Below are 24,220 nucleotides of genomic sequence, written 5' to 3'. Positions count from 1 at the left end.
AAGCTTTGTCTGGCGAGGATTTTGTGGCACAAAACGTTGCGATGAAGGCGGTTGGATATGAGGGGCTTGCGGGAACACTCAAGTACCAGTTGCTGCTGACATGACACAAAAGTTTGAAAACCAGGGGCCACGCCAAATCCCAGCTGGTCAATGAAGGGCGGCTCTTCCTGGCTGTGGATCTGAACCTTGATTCCTGCTTCATAGGAGGTCTCGTCTGTGGATACAGCACGCCATAAATGTGTGTGAAAACATGTTTTTGTTTTCTTTGGGGGATGGAATTTTATTTATCCGTTGCGTCCATTGGCAGGCATGCTGAATGCTGCGGAACGCCATGCTGGGAAGCAATATCACACCTTAGATTGATGATAACAGTCAATTTTGTGTGTATATCCCTTGGTATAAAATTGGCTAAGCTAAAATATACCCCGATCTTCCAAAATATAATCTGAGCTACAACACAAAATTAATTTTACTGCAATTAATTAAATATCAGCAGATGTATACTGATGTTAGTTTCATCACACAGAGGTTAAATTCACTTCAAACTATACCCAGGTACAGTTTGGACTAGTCCACAACAATCCCTGGGGTATATAGTATTTGGGCCCAGCCTACTTAGGGTACCACTATGTTATGACGACATTATGTATCATTCTATATTCCAGAAGGTGAGTAGTTTTATTATATTTTAGCTTTATTATTCAGTGGTTATTACCCCATTGTTATACCTACATGTTGATAATACCTGTAAATTTAAGGGACAGTATAACACCATCCAGTTCCCTCATATTGTGTGTTTGTTGTGTGTCGTTAAAAGGTGAGTAGTTTTAATCTGTTCTAGTTTTATTATACAATGGTTATCTTCACTTCATACTTACATACTTCATATTAATGTATGGTGTATGATTCCAAATTGAGGCACCACTATATTACAAATATACAGTGCATCCGGAAAGTATTCACAGCGCTTCACTTTTTCTACATTTTGTCATGTTACAGCCTCATTCCAAACTGTATTAAATTAATCTCTTACCTCAAAATTCTACACAAAATACTCCATTATGACAATGTGAAAAAAGGTTTTTTTTTGACATGTTTTGAATTTATTAAAAATTGAAAACAAAAAAATCACATTTACAGCCTTTGCTTAATACTTTGTTGATCCACCTTTGGCAGCAATTACAGCCTCAAGTCTTTTTGAATATGATCCCACAAGTTTAGCACACCTATCTTTACGCAGTTTTGCCCATTATTCTTTGCAATAAGTCTCAAGCTCCATCAGGTTGGATGTGAGACGTCTGTGCACAGCCATTTTCAGATCTCTCCAGAGATGTTCGATCGGATTCAAGTCTGGACTCTGTCTGGGCCACTCCAGGACATTCACGGAGTGGTTCTGAAGCCAATCTTTTGAGATCTTGGCTGTGTGCTTCGGGTCGTTGTCCTGCTGAAAAATGAACCTTCGCCCCAGCCTGAGGTCAAGAGCGCTCTGAAGCAGGTTTTCATCCAGGATATCTCTATATATTGCTGCATTCATTTTTCCTTCTATCCTGACTAGTCTGCCAGTTCCTGCTGCTGAAAAACATCCCCACAGCATGATGCTGCCACCACCATGCTTCACTGTAGGGATGGTATTGGCCTGGTGATGAGCAGTGCCTGGTTTCCTCCAAACATGGCGCCTGGCATTCACACCAAAGAGTTCAATCTTTGTCTCATCAGACCAGAGAATTTTGTTTCTCATGGTCTGAGAGTCATTCAGGTGCTTTTTGGCAAATTCCAGACGGGCTGCCATGTTCCTTTTACTAAGGAGTGGCTTTCATCTGGCCACTCTACCACACAGGCCTGATTGGTGCATTGCTGCAGAGATGGTTGTCCTTCTGGAAGGCTCTCCTCTCTCCACAGAGGAACGCTGGAGCTCTGACAGAGTGACCATCGGGGCCTTGGTCACCTCCCTGACTAAGGCCCTTCTTCCCCGATCGCTCAGTTTAGAAGGCCGGCCAGCTCTAGGAAGAGTCCTGGTGGTTCCAAACGTCTTCCATTTACGAATAATGGAGGCCACTGTGCTCATTGGGACCTTCAAAGCAGCAGAAATGTTTCTGTATCCTTCCCCAGATTTGTGCCTCAAGACAATCCTGTCTCGCAGGTCTACAGACAGTTCTTTTGGCTTCATGCTTGGTGTTTGTGCTCTGACATGCACAGTCAACTGTGGGACCTTATATAGACAGGTGTGTGCCTTTCCAAATCATGTCCAATCAACTGAATTTACTGCAGGTGGACTCCAATTAAGCTGTAGAAAGATCTCAAGGATGATCAGTGGAAAAAAGATGCACCTGAGCTCAATTTTGAGCTTCATGGCAAAGGCTGTGAATACTTATGTAAATGTGATTTCTTAGTTTTCTATTTTTAATAAATTCAAAAAAAGTAAAAAAAAAACTTTTTCACATTGTCATAATGGAGTATTTTGTGTAGAATTTTGAGGTAAGAGATTAATTTAATACAATTTGGAATGAGGCTGTAACATGACGAAATGTGGAAAAAGTGAAGCGCTGTGAATACTTTCCGAATGCACTGTATCATCATTCCATATTCCAAAAGGTAAGTAATTTTACTTTACTTTAGTTTTATTATAATGCGTTTTTTTTTTTTTACTTTATTTATATACTTCATATGGCAGCAATACATATAAAACGCCATCGGGGGGCAGTGTTGCTCTGTAAACACCATCCTCTTGAAAGCTGTGTCTGTTGGGTGTCGTCAAAAGTTAAGCAGTTTGATATTTGTAACTGTTATTAATGTATTTAATTATAAAATTAATCATTAATAAATCGTTATGCTACATTTTGGCAGGAATTAATTAATTTTTATTATTTCATGTGGAGGTTAGGATGTTGTAGGTACACCTGGACATGATGATAAAAAATTTGTTGACACTGACAATATTAGGTATGTTAAAAACAATTGCACAAACCTGTCTCCCCCCACACAGGTAGGTATTCATCCTGCTGTATGTCCAGCATAATCTCCAGGCCGTTCCCCGTGCCGCCTTTCAGTGTGGTCAAGAGTGGGTTGCCGTCTAATCCAGAGTTGAAAGTGTAGCATTTTCCGTAGCGTGTATAAATCTGTATTTTGGAAAAAGACAATGAAGAAAAGTGTTTTTAATACATGTCAACATATTGCCGTATGGTGCAGATGATCATCGCTCCAGAGAAAAAGCAGTGCTCGGGTTTTACATATCACTCAAGATTTAAAGTGGCAGCAGCTATCAATCTCAGGCCAGTTTCTCCCAGAGTTTCCCACGAGGAGGACCATTTTGTTGCGATTAAATAAAGAGATGTCTGAACTGAAGCTTGGCAGGCACACAAACTAGATTGGATTTGTAAAAGATATTCCACAGACGTGAGAGACACCAGAGACGCGTGGTAGAAAAGCACTCATTAAGGATTGATGTGTAATTTCCACTTTAGGCTTTCTTCCCCAAATGTGTGTCTGCTTCAATGAATCCAACAGGATTAAAAGTAAAGTGTGACCAGCTCTTGCCTCACATTTTATTGTGGATAATCCAGAAGTCTTTTAGAGTGGAACACACGCACACCAATTCAACAAATATTTACATACAAGCGTGCATAGTGGTTACATTTTGACATTTAAAACTCACTAGTCATTTTTCATTACAATGCAAACTGAATGCAGCCTGATGGTTTATGGATGGATTATACATTTTGAGAATCTGAATGAAGTATCGACTGACTGGTGAAGCAATCAATAATGATGCATTTTAACTAGGGCTGTCAATCGATTAAAATGTTTAATCAAGGTGAATGGCATTTTGTCCACGGATAACTCATAGATAATTGCAGATACATGTTTTTATCTATAATAATTAGGGGTGTATACTTTATCTCTTTGTGGTAAATTATTCACATTTAGATACATGATACATGGGTTAAGATAAGATATATTTTAAAACCAGTGTTTTTTTTTTTATTTAGGACTTTCAAAGTTTACACATTAATGATGCATTAACAAAAGTTCAACAGCATCAATTTTTTTGACACGCGATTAACATGCGCTCCTCCTGTTTTACCCTCGGCCCCCACCATGGTTTGAACGAAGCACGTTAACTCTGTAGCCACAAGCTGGAACAAATATTGATAGGAAATGGAGAAAGAAAAGAGTATTTAGACTGGTAAAGTTCGCTTCAAAGTCCTGTCAGATGGCTCTTGTAGCAAGACCAAAGTTATTTGTATCTACTGTCACTGTGTTTGACTTATCAGAGATTACATGGCCTGCCAGAGACTGGAGCAGTGCAGGTATTGCTTTTATTGTCATAACCAGTGCTATCTTGGCGTAGTAGTAGCCCAACTAACCAGTGATAAAAAAAATAAAAAAATGGCACATAGTTCTGAAACTGATATCCTATGTAGTTGCACATCAAATCGTCTACCACAATGAGATTTCCCCAACTTATTATAGATAATAACATATTTCTATCTGCGATTAAATGTGACTATGGACAACGTGTGATTAATTACTGTCAAATATTTTAATCGATTGACAGCCCTTTTTTTTTATAAAAAAAATATAATTTTTTTTTTGTACATCTTAAAATACAATTCTTACAGTATTTTTAATTGTGTAGTAGAGGATACCATATCTTAAAAACTCTCATTAATTGGAACACTTGTATGCTAAGGTACCACTGTATAAATGACAATAGAAAATACCCCTCATTTTAACACATTTGCTTCAGTCAACATCCCAAACAAAAGAGAGAGAAGAGTGTCCTGGCTGCTCCACCAATAATAATGAAGCACTAAGCTCTTGTATGCTTCCTTCTTGCCACAATGGCCGCCAGAGCCACGTATAACTCTGTACTCTGCCTTTCAAACTTGCCTAAATATGAAACACCAATGGCAAACAAGTTTTGAGGTTGATGAATCACATTGCGGGTGAAAAATGATTACATTTGCATCTCATCCTCCCAGTGTTTTGTGTGTTGTGATAATCAGCATATGTTCTGCATATTCATTATGGCAGACATGCAAAATTGATTGCCACTGTTAGATCAGCTGTTAGATGTTTGCACGTGTTTCTATGCATGCATACTAGAGATGCACAATATTGTTTTTTAAACCAATGCCGATAACTTGATGTTTTCAAAGCTGATAACCGCTGTTTTTAAATATACCTTTTAAAATTTGGAATGGTGGTTTGTGCAGACCTGGAGGACTCAAAATTACTACCACCACACCACTACTATCAGGAGAACCAGAGTATAGAGCAGCGGGAGCCACCTGCCATGGCCCAGCAAAGTGCGCTATATTTGGACACATGCTCCAATACAACATGTGTACCGCTATGTAGGTCGGGAGAACCGGAGTATAGAGTGGCAGAAGGTGCACCTTATTCAGGCACAGCTGGTGTGACGCCACGGAGGACACTGGCAAACCAAATGCAGCGGTGCTGGCATTTCAGGTGGCTGATAAGGTTATTTGGGTGCTCAATGTGTGTTTCGGTATTTGGTACAACTGGTACATGAAATGTCTTCTTCGGAAAGTGACTGGTTACAAGGGGAGGTCATGCCAGGCCATTAATGTCACAGGATAGAGAAAAAGGAGTGCTTGAGTTGCTCACCCGCCATTGAAGCATTTTAGCCATCGACCTATTTTTATCGTTAGTGGATTTATTGGTATAACATCATAATTCCTTCATATCACCCGATAATTACCATGCACCCCAAGGGCAAGCCTTTGGTAGATCAGTCTCATCATTGCTTTAATATACCAATTTGCTTAAAATCCACTCACTGAAAGCAAACAGTGTCACAAAGAAAGAAAATATGCAATCAATCAGCCACACTTTATTCTTACATTTCACTTCCCCTCTTTTCAATATGCTTTAATGACATCATTGGCATACTCAATAGAAATGGTACCAGCTGCTTTTTCCAAATGCCATCCACTTACGTAGCAGTCGCTGTCAGTCAACTCAGATATATGTAGATTTTTTTTACTCCCGATGCCTCTGATGTTTTGAATTTGATAAGCAAAAATATGAACTGGAGATTGGAACAGCAGTAGCACATCGAAATAATTACAGATTGGGAGCAAAATACTCCAGCAATGAAGATATGACATGGATTTTACTCCACAGTTCTCTTCAGAGAACTAATTTGAGTCATGATTGACCGAGTCTTTGGCTTTTTGTGAGACTACTGCTAAATACTCCTGCAGAAGGACCAAACCAACCCCAAGAAGGGGTGTTAGGGAACATATTAAGAAAAGAACAAGGCTATATACTGGAAGTTACAATTTGTTTTTACTGGAGTTAACTTCTTTTTACACTTGTGTGACAAGAATGTTTACACGACTTTGAACGATTTGAAATGTCACTTCAAACATTAGTACCGTTATTAATGACTTATGATGATGACAGTTTCCCCCCCATGTGGAAGTACTGTGTTGGTCCAAATATAAGACGATATTTTAAGTCTGAAAAATACAGGCAGTCTGATGCTTGATATTGGCTTTAGTACTTTAGTACCAATACTGATATCATCCAATACCGATATTGGCAGCAGCTCTTCTCTCAAACTAATCGTATGTAATGCACACATTATGCTTTACTGCAATATGCAGTCAACAAAATGGTCATTTAAAAAAAATCCTGATGAATTATAACATGTCCTACTATCAACAGCAACGATACAATTTGGAAAGCTGCACATTTGTATGTGGCACAAACATCCCTATAGGAACAAAGTAAAGTGCAAAGTATGAAACTCTGTAGTAATACAGTCAGTGAAACTAGTATAAAACTGGTTATAGCCGTGTAGTTTTTCTTTGTACTGTTGCTTTTTTTAATCATTATTTTTGTGTGTGATTAAATTAGAAGTATTCAAAGAAGATGCATTACTCTGTCATTGCAAATTGCATATTTACAATGAAGGTGAAATGTGGAAATAATTGCAGGTGGCAGACATATTGAGCTTGCGAGCTTTGATGGTCTGTGCACTGCTATCATTTCGGTAAAAAAAAAAGAACGTTATCGTTTATTGCAAAAGGCTTCTCCCCCGAGAGAGTCCAACCTTCCTGTCACTCAGACACACCCGTGGTCCGGACAGATGCAGTCATGACACCAAGAAAAAAAAAAGTGTCTCAAAATCTCAAAAAGGGGAGGAGTTGTGATGCAAATTTGAGATAATGAAGCCGTCATCAAAAAACTGTTGAGCAGTGAATCACCATAATTGTGATTTTTCCAGAATGGGTCTTGAAGGAGAGCGGTTGTCTTATTATTATATTGACGGTTGTCTTACATTCAGGTCAATACGGTAATGCAGCAATCGGTAATGCAGCAATGTCCAAACTTATGAAAAAGTCAAAGTACATGGGGTCATTTTAAATACTCTTTTAAACGCTCTTCTTTACATTAGCTTATGGGCCGTAGATTTTTTTTTTTATAGGCGGTTGGCCAGTGTCCTAGACGACGTACCTCAGAAACAACAATCATGCAGTGCCCATGCTTGACAAACACTTGACATACAGTACTCCTCGTACATACAGTGCTGAAGTTCCTGGAGGTGCAGGTCTCACCGCGAAACCTGCACTCCAGCAGCATGTCGTCCAGCTGGTGCCCGAGGCGACCCATCATCTCTGTGGTGTTGACGTGGTAACCGGAAGGCCGGGTGTAGTTGCTGAAGTCCAGCAGGCTGAGCAGACCCTGCTTGTGGCTCTCCTTCAGGATGGCCAGGCTCCTCTCCAGCACCGTGTGGTTGGCATACATCAGGTCCATCCAGTAGCCGCTGTGATACAGGTCTTCCTTGGTCAGACCGGACGTGCGGAAGACGTTTTTATTGCACAAGGTGACAGCAGGGAAGGACATGTTGTGAGCCCACACCATGTAGATCTTGGTGACAGCAGGGTAGGACATCAGGTAGAGGACTCTGTTCCTGGACCAGGTGAGGAGAAGAGCGATGCAAAGAAAGAAGGCCATGGTCCACGTCACACGCTGCAGTTTGGTTTTGTCCGGCGAGAAGATGAACTTCAAACCGTGGACTTTGGTCCTCATTATGAAACCCACTGTGATGTCTTTCAGAGATTGTTTGGACATGGTCTGGTGCTCCATCTCCTTGCTGTCACATCTAGATGCCTTTAGCATAATTTCTGGTGCGTGTCCACCTAAAATGGTTCTATTAGTAGATGCCCAACCTGCTCCAATGCACAATGAAACACCTCCAGCAAAAAAAACCTCCCAAGCAGCGATGACAGGACCCTTTGTTGATCACGTCGCTCAGGGTTGGAAATCTATTCCCAGAAAGACACCTTCGTGAGAGTAAAACGGATCTACACAATGGAATCAGCTCAACCTCACATCACCAGTCCATCGAAGGAGAAATTCAGATGTAAGCGACGGCTTCACTCCCACAAGCAATCACTTAAAAAGAAAAGAATCACATGCTGCTCCTTCTCCAATTGTGATGATACAATTTTTTGCCCAGGAAAACAACAACCCTCCTGCCTTTTTAAGTGTGTTGACTTGCAGCCTGCCGAAAGGAATAGAAAGCTTGTTGCACCCTCCACACTCTCTCTATAGCGGGAAAAGGGAAAAAAATGAGGTGGAGCCAGCGGATGAAAAGGTTCTCTTCCAGTAATGAATCAGCCGACTTCCAAATGGATGCATCAATCAGTGGCTAAATAACTGTGGTAATAAAACTGTTGCAAAATTTATGATCTTTGATATTAAATTAACTGCAACTTGTTTATAGATCAATATATCTATATCGTAAAAGAAACAAAATAAAGAGCAGGATCACAGCAATACTACACTAATACTACTATATACGTATATTCAAGATATCCTAAAAAAACAACATTGCATGCAAATGTGGCGTGGGTTGCTATTCAACCTTTTTTTGTGAGACAATTACAGCATCCTGGTAAAAAGGAATACACAGTTGAATCCAGTAGTACAGCAATACTTCGTTTATTGCCACTAATTGGTTCCAGACTGTGAAAACATATTTTTAGAGCCCTCTAAACATGAAAAAACACCCATCTCGTGACCTTTAAATTTGTTTACCCAATACAGGAGATAAATCTGAGAAAAAAAGCCATTTAAGACATAAATGAATCTTTTGGTCATGCGTGTCGCTGTAAATGTATTCCGGAATCCAGATGTGTGGAAGACAGGAATTTACGTCAGGGTTCAGAATTGAGTTTCAACTTGTTGTCGGTTATGACTGCAACTTTAGCCCATGTTATTATTATGATTATTATTTATTTATCAATATTATTATATTGTGCCTGTTGTGATTAATTTAAACCCGTCTCACCAAACAATTACTGACATCTAGTGACCAATGTAGAATAAATACTACATACATTTAGTGAAACTGTGGTGACACAGCTAATGAGTAAAAACTGTCAAATTATGTCCGTCAGGGAGTTTGTACAGCCTGAAACCGTTTAAAACCTGCAATGCCTGCCTGTAGCCAACCACAATGTATTCCCATTAGGACAGTACAACTTTAGAGTACTGTAGAGTACAGTACTACCACTTTAGAGCGGTCAGTGTACAGCTTGGACAGCAGTGTACCTTCAGCGCTTTAGAACTGACAGCCACTATGGTGTGTTTGGGGTTGTTATCATGTTGGAAAACTGCCATGCAGCCTCATCTCCCGTGGGAGGGGGCATCATGTTCTGCATCCCAATGTCACAGTACAACCCCTCAATGAACCGCAGCTGTCCCAGTGACGGCTGCACCAAACCACTAACATGCTTGAAGACACAAATATCCTTTTGTGTTGCCAGATGTTTAGTCAATAATGGATGTGTGTTAAGTAATTTCAGTGGATAGTAAATCTATATTGCTAAACTTGCTGTACACTGACTACTCTAATGTAGATCCCAGTTTTATTTGTATAGTATTGTACTGAGAAGACTGTTGCCGAATTATGAACGGTGTACAAGTGATCCATGTAAAAGTTTTCCACCTTTTTCCATGTCTGTGGAGAAGCCACTGACACAAAGAAACAAAGCAAAGACATATAAAAATGCTGAGGGTTCCCTTTATTTGGGTGAGAGATAAGCGTAATTGTTTCTCCAAGAAGCAAGACCAGAGACGTGAATAAAATACTCCCACAACACTTAAAGCGCAGTATCCACTCTTTCTACTTACTGACCCACTGCATTGATTTCCGTTGCACTCTCTTTCTTCGTGGAAAAATGTCAATGAGAAATGACACACCCTCCCAACGAGGCACTCCATTGTGTGATACAAGAACAGAGAAGACGGCGCTCGGTCTCAGAAATGGTCCCTCGTCAGCAGTTTGACCCATTGTGGTTATTGCTTGCATAAGAGGTTACCCGGGCAATGCAAAGCGATGGTAATCATCATAAATTTCAGCTTTATATCCATCAGCAGCTCGGTAATTCCTGTGGGGCGTTGCACATATTTCTTTATGGTGGACTGCAATTCTTTTTTAAGCTTCAATGGATCATCGTGGTGTTTGGTGCTGTTTGACTAATTCAATCTCATTTGTTAAGTCTTTCTTTTTGCCACTTTGGGACAGTAGAAGCATCTTCTACTGAGATACAATCAAACGCATCATCATTTGTCCAACTATCCATCCATCTGCTTATCCACTTTGACTCTGTTTTATACATACATATACACACACACATATATATATATATATATATATATATATATATATATATATATATATATATATATATATATATATATATACACTATATATATATATATATATATATATATATATATATATATATATATTAATGAACAATCACTGTCTAATAGTTAGGTATGGCCTGTTATTTGGCATATGAGACATTTTTCATCTACTCACGCATGTGCGACCAGATAGAAGTACATGTTCTGTACTGAGATGGTGATTATTACGGTGAAAATGAAGAATAGTCTGCGAAATGTGTAGTCACAGTCTAAGCTCACCAACCTGTCTACCGCAAGTAGTTGAGCTTTGGGACTTTACCGGTCAATCGCAAGAATATTACCGCAATAAGTGTTATTACAAGAGCCCATTGCCCAAAACCTGGCCGAGATACCAGCACATGCAAACCGCCTCACCTCTGTGATAACAAAATGTATATTTTAGTCATCTTTTCTTCTCCTAAATTTAGTCTGAACAATCTTCATGTATTTCTTCCAGTGTCTCTGCTGTGAGACGGACAGGGTTGACTACATCATAAAAATTGCAGCATAGAACCTCATGGGGCAGTCGGAGGAATGCTAGTGGTGCCTTGCAGGTTGTTCTCATTTGTTTTGTATGAAAAGCATCCTCATGATATACACCTGTGTGTTTCTTTGTCTAGGGCGACACTCCTTTACAGACAGCAACATTAAATGTTGTTGTTTGTTTCAACACAATTAAAAACAAAAAAAGCCCCAAAACAGTCAAGTTTATCAAGGTGTTCATCATTTATTTTTACAGAAGTTGGCAACATTACCAGCTAATTTTATTTAATTATTTATTAACTAAAGAGGACGGTATTGGAGTTCTAATGTACGTATACTGTATGATGCCACCAATGAGGCCTTCCAGAAGCTATGAACAGAAACAAGTCAAGTTTATTTATATAGTAGCCCTTAAACAACACAAAGAGTCCCAAAGAGCTTTACCAGCTGGTAACAATCGACAACATCCCCTGAAAAACTCTAAACCAATTAATCGCCATAAACGAGGCATTACTCGTATGCTATTTTTCTAGGTTACTAACCCAAATGACCAAACTTAAATGAGCAGCTTCACTGAAGATTTATCTTTTTTTTTTTTCCAAGCTCCAACACGCGCTCAGTGATCTGTGAGCTTGTCAGGCTCCCCGTTTTCCGTCAAAGTCAAGTTGAGCCCGAGAGGTCTCATTAAAAGAGGAGCAGGGCTTTAAATGAATAAATGGGAGAAGTCCTTCAAGGCCCAGTGAGAATGCTCAACACCAAAGCACCAGATAGTGGCAGCAATTAATGCACATCAGAAACAGAGGGCCAAAGATGAAAGGCCAAAGCTGGCACATTAAAGAGCTGACAATTAGTCATCAGTTAAGTCACCGACGCTGCCGTACAACGTGAGCTATGACTCAATTCTTATGAAATAAGTTGGAGAAAAATTGTGAAGGAATACAAAGTCGACATTGATATTTTTCACTCTTTTCTTTATCAAACTTCCAAAATGTCTTATTAGCGGCAAAGCAAATATTGACCTGAATGTAAGTCCAAGGTGTACCCCACCTCTCACCCGAAGACAGCTGGGAGAGGCTCCAGCACACCCGCGACCCTCATGAGGATAATCGATAGAAAATGAATCGCAGGCGAGAGGCGTGGTACACCCTGGACTGGTCGCCAGCCAATCACAGGGCACATATAGACAAACAACCATTCACACTCACATTCATACCTACGTATGGATAATTTGGAGTCACCAATTAACCTAACCTAACAGGACAGTGAGAGGGAGACGGATGGTTTAGTGTGAGGACACCCTAAAAGAATAATTCATCTTTCACTGATTGTCTGCTGAATACACATTTATTAATTTTACTGTGGCTCACAAACTGATAAATACTCACTATTTGCTCCATATTCTCTAATTCCAGGTGGGGATCATACAGGGCACGTCAATAAAAAATTTAAAGAAACAATTAGCACCTTCATTCATTCATTCATTTTCTACCGCTTTTTCCGCGGGAGGTGCTGGAGCCTATCCCAGCTGTCTTCGGGCGAGAGGCGGGGTACACTCTGGACTGGTCGCCAGCCAATCACAGGGCACATATAGACAAACAACCATTCACACTCACATTCATACCTATGGACAATTTGGAGTCGCCAATTAACCTAGCATGTTTTTGGAATGTGGGAGGAAACCGGAGTACCCGGAGAAAACCCACGCATGCAAGGGGAGAACATGCACACTCCAAACATAGATGGCCGAGGGTAGAATTGAACCCTGGTCTCCTAGCTGTGAGGTCTGCGCGGTAACCACTCGAGCGCCGTGCCGCCAATTAGCACCTAACACTAACAATTATGAATGCCAACATCAGATTGGAAAAATAGATATGCAGGATGATTACTGATGATTACTTATCAGTGCTCATGTGGAATTTGGGGCCATGCAAAACGAACCAATTAATCATGTTCAATATTTCAAATTAAAGTAGAGGTTTTTAGAAGTGTTCAGGAATAGGAGGTACATGGCTTCGGGTCAAATGACTGAGAAGTTTGGGAACCACTCCTCCAGCAGCACGCCAAGACAATGGTTGGGTTTAGCAATGTTTACATTTGAATTGTAGTGAACACAACAGTGATTTTCTGATGTGCATTAAGCTAAAACATCTAAACCTACAAAGGGAACGAGATGAGAATTCCTGTTTTGACCTAATGTGTACAGGCAGATGGAGACATGGAGGAAACAAACATTTACTGGTGAACATGCAGCTTCTTAAGCAAAGGGAGACATCTTGTGGCGTGCCTCTAAAAAAACATTGCTATAGGCTGGAAAGCACCACATTCGCTGACTTACTTAATATGCTACACAATCACTGCAAGGAAGGCAAGCGTGGATTTGTAGCTCTGAGCTCTTCATTGATTAAAAGAGAAACTGCAACACTACGTTAAATAAATTCACTGTACACTCCTGTTTCCCTCTTAAACCAACAGCATTAGAGAGAGTATAAAGACCTTAATCGCTATTTGGACACAATAACTTCAAGCATCTCTGCCATAGCATATCTTGTGTCCTAACAGAAAGAGCAGAGGGTGAAACCAAGTCAGCATCAATAAGAAAACAGATGTTCTTCTTAGACATACCTGCTCAACACTACGCTTGTTCCATTGCAGGCAAACGCCACAGGAAGCATGCTGTCACTCAAGCTTTCAGTCGACTAGCCTGCAGTCACACTTTGATAAACTCACTCCCAAAAACTTCCTCCTTGGCACTTTCATTTGCAAGGATATTCACATTTTTTCAATGCATTCCATATTCTCAATAAATGGAGGCTTCAACTTGCTCAGCAGGATGCATCCTTTATCATTTTGCCCGGTTGTCCTGAAACTGTGCAAAGTGAGCATAAGGGAGTATTTAAGCCTGGTGTTTAAACATGGTTTACGTCAGCCTGACTTAAAGAAAAAGGTTTGGGGTTTGAGTAATGCAGCGTTGCAGGGAAGATGACTATTCTCTGTGACGTAAGTGCGCTAAAGTACTTTTTTTCCCATTTGTTTGCATCATCGGCTGCACGGCGGTCGAGTGGTTAGCGCGCAGACCTCACAGCTAGGAGACCAGCGTTCGATTCCACCCTCGGCCATCTCTGTGTGGAGTTTGCATGTTCTCCCCGTGCATGCGTGGGTTTTGTGAGTGTGAATGGTTGTTTGTCTATATGTGCCCTGTGATTGGCTGACGACCAGTCCAGGGTGTACCGAAGACTGCTGGGATAGGCTCCAGCACCCTTGTGAGGATAAGCGGTAGAAAATGAATGAATGTTTGCATAGTAACTCCGCTCCAAGTTCCCGCGTGGCGCGCATTAAGAAAAGCAAGGTTTCTTTCGTCATGTATTTACTCATCAACTTACTTGAGCACAGCATGGACTCCTCCATCTATGTGAAATATGTGTAGTCCAAAGTCCGGCCTGTGGGACATTTGTGGACCAAAAATGAAACAAAAAAACACAAAGTGACAAGGAGTCTGGAAAAATGGACATTTGGCCCAAAACAGCAAAATGCATGAAAGACACTTGCTAGCCCATTAGTAATATAATTGCATGTGATGTGATGTGTAGATTAGTACAGGATATAGTATGGCAGGCTATGTATGATAGTCCCACAGAGATGTAGGCCTTATGATGGCACTGTGTTTATATGTACGAATGCGCATGTGCGTTACTGTGTATGTTATTTTAATTTAATAATAAAATTTGGGGGCGGCACGGCGATCTAGTGGTTAGCGCGCAGACCTCACAGCTAGGAGACCAGGGTTCAATTCCACCCTCGGGCATCTCTGTGTGGAGTTTGCATGTTCTCCCCGTGCATGCGTGGGTTTTCTCCGGGTACTCCGGTTTCCTCCCACATTCCAAAAACATGCTAGGTTAATTGGTGACTCCAAATTGTCCATAGGTATGAATGTGAGTGTGAATGGTTGTTTGTCTATATGTGCCCTGTGATTGGCTGGCCACCAGTCCAGGGTGTACCCCGCCTCTCGCCCGAAGACAGCTGGGATAGGCTCCAGCACCCCCCGCGACCCTCGTGAGGAAAAAGCGGTAGAAAATGAATGAATGAATAAAATTTGGTTATTTAAGAAAGTTCACATTGCTTTCACATTTTTTTCCATTTAGGGGCAACTGTGCCGCACGGTGGTGGAGTGGTTAGCATGTAAGCCACACAGTCAAGATCGGGAAGACCTGGGTTCTGTTCGGTTCTACACTTGGACATCTTTGTGTGGAGTTTGCATGTTCTCCCCGTGCATGCGTGGGTTTTCTCCGGGTACTCCGGTTCCCTCCCACATTCCAAAAACATGCTAGGTTAATTGGCGACTCCAAATTTTCCATAGGTATGAATGTGAGTGTGAATGGTTGTTTGTCTATATGTGCCCTGTGATTGGCTGGTGACCAGTCCAGGGTGTACCCCGCCTCTTGCCCGAAGAGAGCTGGGATAGGCTCCAGCATTCCTGCGACCCTCGTGAGGATAAGCAGCATAGAAAATTGATTTTTTTTATAATATTTTTTAAATAGTGAAACTTAACCTCCCTTTTGTACAAATTATGTTGGGATAATCTCCAGCTTTCCCTTGACCCTGAACAACATATTCAGTAGATAATAGATAGATGAAGATACAAATTCAAAATGCTGTGTATATCAAAATAACAAGCCCTAAATCATACGATGCATCATGCCTGGGCTCTTCCATGCGGTGACACACAATGCCAAGGGAAATCTCATTTTACAGAAATAAAGAAAGCAATTTAATACTTGGACTTTTATTGACTTAAGAGAGGAAGAAATAGAGCCCGCAAGCCATTAGTCCACAACAAAAAAAAGTAATTTGAGATGTATATAGGACATTAGATATGAAAGCGTGAGTCATATCTTGAAAAGATACAGACGGTCATGCAGGAGAACTATTAGCTCTGTCGGTTTTGGACACTTCCTTGTTTGTGTGTGACATGCTCCCCCTCTACAAGTTCATTAACATAAGAGGTTCTGTCAACTGGTACCATTAATGGCCGCCTTGCCTGCTCGGTCAGCGAAAAATGCTCCCAGCACCGAGTCCCCACTGCGAATTACTGCTCTACAGCTGTATTGATCCCCTTGATGATGATGCCGCTCTTACAGAAAGCTCCTACTGTACATGGGACCTCATTGATGCTCGTCATCTGTGTTTATTTAGTGTCTGCACTGCAGCGGTGTGCTGTATTTCTTCGCCCCCCCCCCCCCTCCTCCCTTCGCTTCCGTTTCACTCGCTGTACAGCATAATAATTTTGTGCTCCTGCACACACACACACCTCTGGCCTTAATCACTCGCTTCCAGTTGTGTGTCGCAATGCTGGCTGGGTTCCAAAGCGAACTGACTCACAATGATGATGTGGTGTCAGTCCTGACGAGAGTCCCAGTCCCAGCTCAATCTATATATGCCCACCCTCGGCACCTTCTTCCTATTCAACTTTCAGTCTCCTCTTCTTCTGTTGCTTTCTTCTCTGTAGTCTTTGCTTTTGGCTTAATCGTATTAAAGCAATCGGTCATCAGTGAGTTTACTGAAATAATGTGATTAAAAGTACACAAACAAATGAATTACAATCAAGTCAGTTGTTACTATTAGCTACTGAAAATGGGCATCTGGTACGTACGTTTGAATCACCCGGTTAGCCTGGCTCTAACCCAGAGGAGAGAGAGTTGAACAGTGTTGTGCCACGTTCATGCTTATAGTTATAATGAGGCAATCAATCATGATAGCGGTTCACGTCAGTGCTTTTAAAAAGACAAAGGCAGGAGATTAATAATGACAATCAAAATTAAATCAGCCGACATTCAAGTGGTTCCGCAATACAACCTCGAGTGGTTAAGAAGAATGTAAAAATGATAAGTTAATTTTAAAGAAATTGGGAGAATGTGTCCATCAGCCACATTGTCATATTTATTATTACTAGTATTTATTAGATGATTCATTCATTTTCTACCGCTTATCCTTACGAGGGCCGCGGGGGGACTGGGGCCTATCCCAGCTGTCTTCGGGCACCCTTGACTGGTCGCCACTGGTCACATGGCACATATAGACAAACCATTCACACTCACATTCATACCTATTGATAATTTGGAGTCGCCAATTAACCTAGCATGTTTTTGGAATGTGGAGGAAACCGGAGTTTCCAAATTGTCTGATGTTGATCACCTCTGGTGCTGCTGACGTTGACGCTTTACACCAGTTCCTCCTGTGAGAGGAAGCCTCCCACAGCGGGATCAGCATGCCGAGGAGGGGCGATACAGGCGGCTCTATGAATCTTTAATCAGTCCCACTCTATACTTAGGCCCGTCTCTAGTTTCTGACATTTAGCTGAAATTTGCCCTTTGTGCTAGAGGATGGGAAAAGCCAAGGTCACCCGACAGCAGAATTAAAAAATCTGCCAACCTAAGCTCGTATGTGCAGTTTTCCCAACTGAAATTTGGTGCATCTTTTGATGAAGACTTGACAAAACTGACTCCAATGTTGTTGTGCACCTGTCATTTTTTCAGCCATTGTTTGTTGCTTTAATTCTGCTAATTAGAATGGATCCTTTGTTCCTCCTAGCCGCTGCACACAGAAGTTGGTGCTTGGCTTTCATCATTCAAGTCAATGAGCCATTTCATCGAAACACTCCAAATGCAACCTGTCTCTTGTCTCTGCAGCAGGACCATTAAGTTCCACTCAAATTCTGCTGACAGGATTTTATCACTGTGCTTGAGAGCAGAATATGAAGGAGGAGGCAAGAAAAACAACCTTTTAAACTTAGACAACTGCTTTGGGTGTCTTCAAATATCATGAACTAGACGGTCAAAACATCTGGTCTAATGGCAGTTATCACTCTGCAGAGATATTTACATAGGACAACAATAACACTGCATTATTAACTCTGGTGGTCATGACAACAAGCATATGTTTGTTTCATAATGCATGACGTGACACGTCAGCAGAGATTTTCTGAACCATATGGCAGCAAAACAATTTGCATCTTTTAATGTGAAACAGATCAGTCATTTCACCCCAAATGTCGCAAAACCATATGCATTTTTGGTGGGCTAGTATACAAAAAAAATCAAAACAAATTGAGTTCATAGATTACTCTCCCTCATCTGTGCCTGTAGTTGCTGTCCACAAATATTCTATCAACTATTAATGATGTGAAAATACCATTGGATAGGGTTCGCATCACCCAGAACAGAAACTGTAGTTCAGAACATTTATGCTTATGAAACTGCACTCAATTAATTCTGCAAGCTAGTTCCTCTATTGATTGTGTACAATTCCATACAAAATACAGCTATTTGCTTCAACATAATCACCTAAACCAGTCCAGGGTCACTTGGGATTGGCTCTAGTGACCCTAAACCAGATAAGCAGTAGAAAATGGATGGTCTTTGTAACTCATAGGGACATATAGAACGGTGCTTTTACACACAAAAGACCTACTTACAGTTGTAAAGTTCTCTGGACCGCACTCTTTGCCTCGGTATTTGCAGTCCAGCAGCATCTCCTCTATGTTATGACTGGTTCTCTGCACAAACTCCAGCATATTAAAAGTCTTGCTGGGGAAAAACTTGCTGTTGTCTGTGGGCTGCCCTACGGCGGCCATGAAGTCATCGAACTCGCCTTGCTCCACACCCAAGAGCCCGGCCATCCAAAAGATATCGTTCCTGCGAATCTGCGACTTTCGAAAACTGTTGTAGTTGCACATAGTGATGGCGGGGAAATACATGACGGGACTGTCCATCTCGTCAAGTATGGTGACGTGCGGGTAACGGTAGTATTCAATCACACGGTCGGCCACTTGATAGAGGAAGATGGACAAGGAGGAGCTGAAGGCGGCAGCCCATAGCAGCCGCCGGAGAGTCACTCCACCAGGTAGGAAGATGTGACTTAAACCGTGGAGGGTACAGTTGGCTCCGAAGACCGTGATGTCTGATGCCGGACGCGATGCTTCTTCCTCCGGTACTCCCATTTTATACAATATCGACTGGGTCTTTTGGCAATGGTGACCTGCTAGATACTAGCAGCAGGGCGTGCACCCGAAGTGAATGTACAAGGGAGGCTGTGCGGGATAGGCTCTAGTTTCCCCTTCACACCCAGAGGAGAGGATGGGGTTGGATATCTGGACTGCGGAAGCAGCAATGGGACTGTTTGATTAGCCAATCCATACAGAGATTTTGAGAAGGTGCTTTGGATGTAATAGATAGTGTTTCACTCGGGAGGTAAAATGCTGATCCTTCTGTAGGTTGTCATGCAGTGAGAAGAGCAAAGAGAAGGACACCTTTAAATTACTTAGTGAATCAAAAGAATGCCAGGTTATTACATTTTTGGACAAAAAAAAACATAATTTCGCCCACGGAGACACAATAATGTGATAAACACAGCACTGTTCACATTAAATTACCAGTTATTGTAAAGCAATAATTGGCTCCTGGGAAACTGGAAGTTTGACAATAGGAGTAGACTGCCACCATTTAATCAGTCAAAACTGATATATTTTGGCTATCAACCAGCCAATAAATACATAGTTAGAAATCCACTTATAGACTACAACATTTCAACTTGCTTTTTGCTGCGCTCTCCCTGTTCAGTACGTACGTATGTATTGCAACTGCATGAATTATTAATGCGTCCTACTGCATGGACTCCACCTCAAAGACTAGTAGATATTTGCAGTAAGTATCTCAATCTGTCTCCACTAAAACAAGCTGTCTCAGCGCCGCATTTGTTTGGCATTAGGTTACTATGATAACTGATAGTATAGCAGCAAACCCTTTGGACACAAAGACTTAAATGACCTGCTATGATTGTTTAAAGGTTAATCTGGTTAACCAGTCCTCTTCCGTCTTGTCTGTTACAACAATGTCCAATATGTCTTAATTGCCTCCTGCAGTTACTGTACGAGCCTGGCTTGCCCAAAGGCTCAGGTGTTCCCATTACAACTGCACATATGTTAAGTAAATTAAATAAGTGTTTTATTGATTATCATTTCCGAGAGCTGTCTTGTGATGGTAAAATTTGATCATGCAAGTAAAGATGGATTGGATTTACGCAAACACTGCATAACACCAACAGCACACTTGTCATGTTCTTTGGTTACATGTTTAGTTCGCTCTATGGCTCTATAGACCGCGGAAAGTGTGCAGTTGCAGTATTTATTGATTCCACAAAAGCTTTGGATACAATTAATCACATCATTGTAATTGCAAAACTAGAAAAGGTATGAGATCAGAGGGTTTGTTTTGAACTGGGTCATGCTTAAATGTCCGAAATGATAAATCTATAAAAGAAAATGCATTACATGTGCCGTCTCTGCTCTGCTCTCATCCTGTGTTTGTGTGACATCAGCACTATTTAAAAGTGTACTATAAAAGCTTTTCGTGAAAAAGTTGGTGAACATAACAGGATATAAAAATAACGTGTGTTCAATCCAACAAACAACATTTTGGCTTGTAATATTTGAGTTACCTCGTCAATAAAACTGCCCAGACCTCAAGTCTTTACTTTACACACACACACTTTTTTTGCCCAGACTAAAGCACTGAACCAGAAGTGCGAAAAATACTTAAAGAATTACAGTAAATGAATGGTTTAAAACTAGTAATTCCATTGCTTTTAGGTGTGCCCTAATCAATTGGCAAGTGAACGTACAATATATCAGCTGGCTGACAGAAAAGTAGTAGAAGAAAAACGCTGAGACATAAATGAGAGGGAGCAACTTTAAAAAGAAATTGCAGCTTGAAAATGTCCTTTCTTTTACGGCAGTCTGCAAAGGTGAGCTGACTTTATTCGAGTGCGAGTGAGTTCATTCAAACGTGATGTCCCTCAGGTGCCATCTTTGCTGCTCTCCATTATATCGTACACATATGAACTGCAAAGCTCATCTAAGTTGCTCACTTTTTATGCCAGTTATTATGACGATCCAACAAAATGGAAAGACGTAATTGTTTATTGTTTATGAATAATATTTAATTGTTATTCTGAGGATCGAGACTCTGTGCTTTCCACTGATATACTGGTCATTATGGATGCACGGTGACCGAGTGGCCCCACAGCAAGGAGACCTGGGTTCGATTCCCAGCTCTGGCATCCCTGTGTGGAGTTTGCATGTTCTCCCTGTGCGTGCGTGGGTTTTCTCCTCATGCATGCTAGGTTAATTGGCGACTCCATAGGTATGAATGTGAGTGTGAATGGTTGTTTGTCTATATGTGCCCTGTGATTGGCTGGCGACCAGTCCAGGGTGTACCCCGCCTCTCGCCTGCGACCCTTGTAAATGTATGGATGGATAATGGTCATGCCGGTAATCACAGTGAGGAACACAAGGCCTGTTTTTGTTCATATTGTAAATCCCACATCCTTCAACCATGTATACTATACAATCACATACATATGTTAGCTGTAAAAGTGTCACACAATCTGCTGCATGTATATATTAAATTGACTGGCACTATAAATTTAACAACAATTTTTACATCCTTTTCTATCAGTGTTATTATTATAAACCTAGCTACAGTGAGGTCCTGAAGTACTGTAGTGGGAAAATCAGGCCTGCACTATAAAAAATAAAAAAAACTGTGGTTGAATTTACAGTACTGCATTATAGTCAAATAATCAAATGTGTGGACATACTTTTTGAGGTGTGTCCAAACCTTTGAGTGGGAATATATACTGTATGTATAACCATTTTTGAACCCAATGTGGACCACAAGTCAAAAAGTTTGCCCATCCCAGGTTTGAAGGCCAATTTTTTCTATAATATTAAGCATTTATTTCCTCTAGTGAAGCACTGGAGGAGTTCACACGTGTCAAAATTACTGATCTCTTTAGAGACCACAGTGAGGCAGAGGTGCTTTTTCTCATGTGCTGCTTTGTATGCCGACTTCGTATGTGGGAGTTGGACGGTAGACATGTAGTGAAGAATGTCATTTTCACACTGATGAAAGGTCATCTCAAGAACGAACATTGAAAGGTTTCAGTCGCTCCCCTAATCCTCAGATTGTAATTACCTGCTAAGTGCATCTCAGCAAGCAGAGGGGTGTTATATACTTGTATTTGCAAGAAGGTTGTAGTGATCTTCAATATTTACCAGCTTGGAGATAAAAAGGTCTGAGGTCAAATCATGTTAGAGTTTGGACGACTGCTCCCCCATCCTTTCACTCCCATAGAGTGACATGAGTGGTCAGAAGTGGCAGGTGAGGCAGAGCAAATAATGATAACATAAAATAAATATCCACATTTGTCCTTTAAAATGTGTTACACAGTCAATGAATGTATGAAATGTATGTATTCTTCCATTTTTTTTTTTGCCCTGAAAGAACTTTAGGATGTCTCCGAATGCTCGGTTTTTCTAACACCGCCTCAGTGTGACATCGCAGTGGGCCGGACTTCCTTTTTGGGCATGCCCAGATATAAGCTGCAGGCTTGCCCTCCCCCTGCTCTGCTGTTTGTCGAAGATTACACCGTGTTAGCATGGAGCAATGGCTTCCAGGAAATATTTGTTCAGGATTGAGGGAGGCTAACATGCCTAAAGAGACAAACATCAGGCAGAAGTGGTTGGAGTTGCTGATTCTTGACCAGAAAGAGAAAAATATTTGACTGTTTTGTGAGTAGCACTGCCAAATTGTTGCTGAAGCCCAATGCCTTTCCTACTCGGCCATGTTGAAGAGTGTGAACCGCAAGCTGTAAGTAACAATTTTTAAGTGTCCTAACTGTGTTTATTTTATAAGGAAGCAGTTGTCTCTGTAGCATTATAGAGTGTGCATGCAAAATACAAGCTCACCGATACGAAATGGATGTGAAATGGAGAGCATACTCATACTTGTATTCAAGACGCAAATTGCATGTTGAGTACTATAAATGTGTACATGTTGGTAGGTCTGCATTGAAATGAAATTCTCTCACGCTACACTGAATAGAAGCTCTGCTTTAATTTAAGTGTGACATCATTATTCTTATTCAGACAGAAAATACAGAAAAATGTCATAAGCTGAAGCACTGCAGTACTCACAGTACATCGTAAAGGGGCGGGACCGTGCACAATGTCACACCAAATCATGACTGACCGTGGATCACAATAGAGTCACAATAGACCTCAGGTAGCTTGGGTTCTGTTCCTCACCGGTCTTCTTCTCTTGGACTATGATAGGCACACTTTGCTTTCATGTGATAAGAGCGCCTTGGATCACTGACCAATATCCGCTACATATGCTGGTAAACTTTGCTTTCTTAAATCCAAGGTCACTGCAACAGTCTACCAGAATGATTTAGATGATGAAGTTTCATGATTCATGATTCCTCCTGCTAAGGATCATCTTCCAGTAGGACCTGATCCCTGCCCATAACCACCAGAAGCACAAAACCCTGCTTTCACCAACGAAAAAGCATCATTCAGTCATCAATATGAGTTTGAAAAACAATGATAGAATGAAATAGCAACTGCGATATGGTGAGGGACGACAGAAATATTTAACAAAAGTGAATTATTCTCTTTTCATATCCTCTCAAAGAACATACATTTTTTTAACTCAGGAGTCAGTGCCTCACCAGCCATGACTCTCCCCGCACATCACTACTCTCGTATATTACCCAAAATGAAAAACACAGCGAAGCAGCCAAGCCTGTAAAAGTGCTGATCCTAAAGTGTTGATGTAAGGACACATTGTACATCAGTAAGCCTCAAAAAGATAATGATGAATATGTATGCAAATGAATTCATTAAAATGTAGGGAGGGGGAAAAAAAAGAGCAAGAATTCATTTAAAGATGGTTTCAGTACGTTGCAAGCAGCCTCCATATCGAGAATGATGCTGACGGAGCTACTGACAAAGACTCAATGAAAGGGCAGAAGGAAAAATGTAGTTTGGACTCACAAACAAGTTTGCATTTTTCACACCATGTTTAAATGCTTTGGCTATTCATAATTAATCAATCAGTGAGATATAATACTGCATCTGTCTTCTAAAGGTGAAGTAAATGGAGGCGACATG

General features: G+C 41.0%; 1 protein-coding gene across 3 annotated transcripts in view; it reads right to left on the bottom strand.

Moving 5' to 3' along the window:
• Positions 1 to 24,220, bottom strand: part of asic1c (acid-sensing (proton-gated) ion channel 1c) — a 67,860-nt gene that overhangs the window by 11,591 nt on the left and 32,049 nt on the right. For 2 of the 3 annotated variants that reach the window (XM_058067728.1, XM_058067729.1), the window contains exons 1-3: positions 7,558 to 8,831; positions 2,966 to 3,116; positions 87 to 214 (exon numbers count right to left, since the gene is read on the bottom strand). In XM_058067728.1, the coding sequence (XP_057923711.1) occupies positions 87 to 214; positions 2,966 to 3,116; positions 7,558 to 8,154 (876 nt within the window). In that variant the 5' untranslated portion in view covers positions 8,155 to 8,831. Of the gene's footprint in view, positions 1 to 86; positions 215 to 2,965; positions 3,117 to 7,557; positions 8,832 to 24,220 lie in introns of those variants that run through there. The other variant, XM_058067730.1, reaches the window with a different exon arrangement.

Source organism: Doryrhamphus excisus, chromosome 3 (genome assembly GCF_030265055.1).
Source record: "Doryrhamphus excisus isolate RoL2022-K1 chromosome 3, RoL_Dexc_1.0, whole genome shotgun sequence".
Lineage (NCBI taxonomy): Eukaryota > Metazoa > Chordata > Actinopteri > Syngnathiformes > Syngnathidae > Doryrhamphus > Doryrhamphus excisus.
Note: the sequence above shows the minus strand (reverse complement) of the source record. Positions and strands in the feature narration are given on the sequence as shown.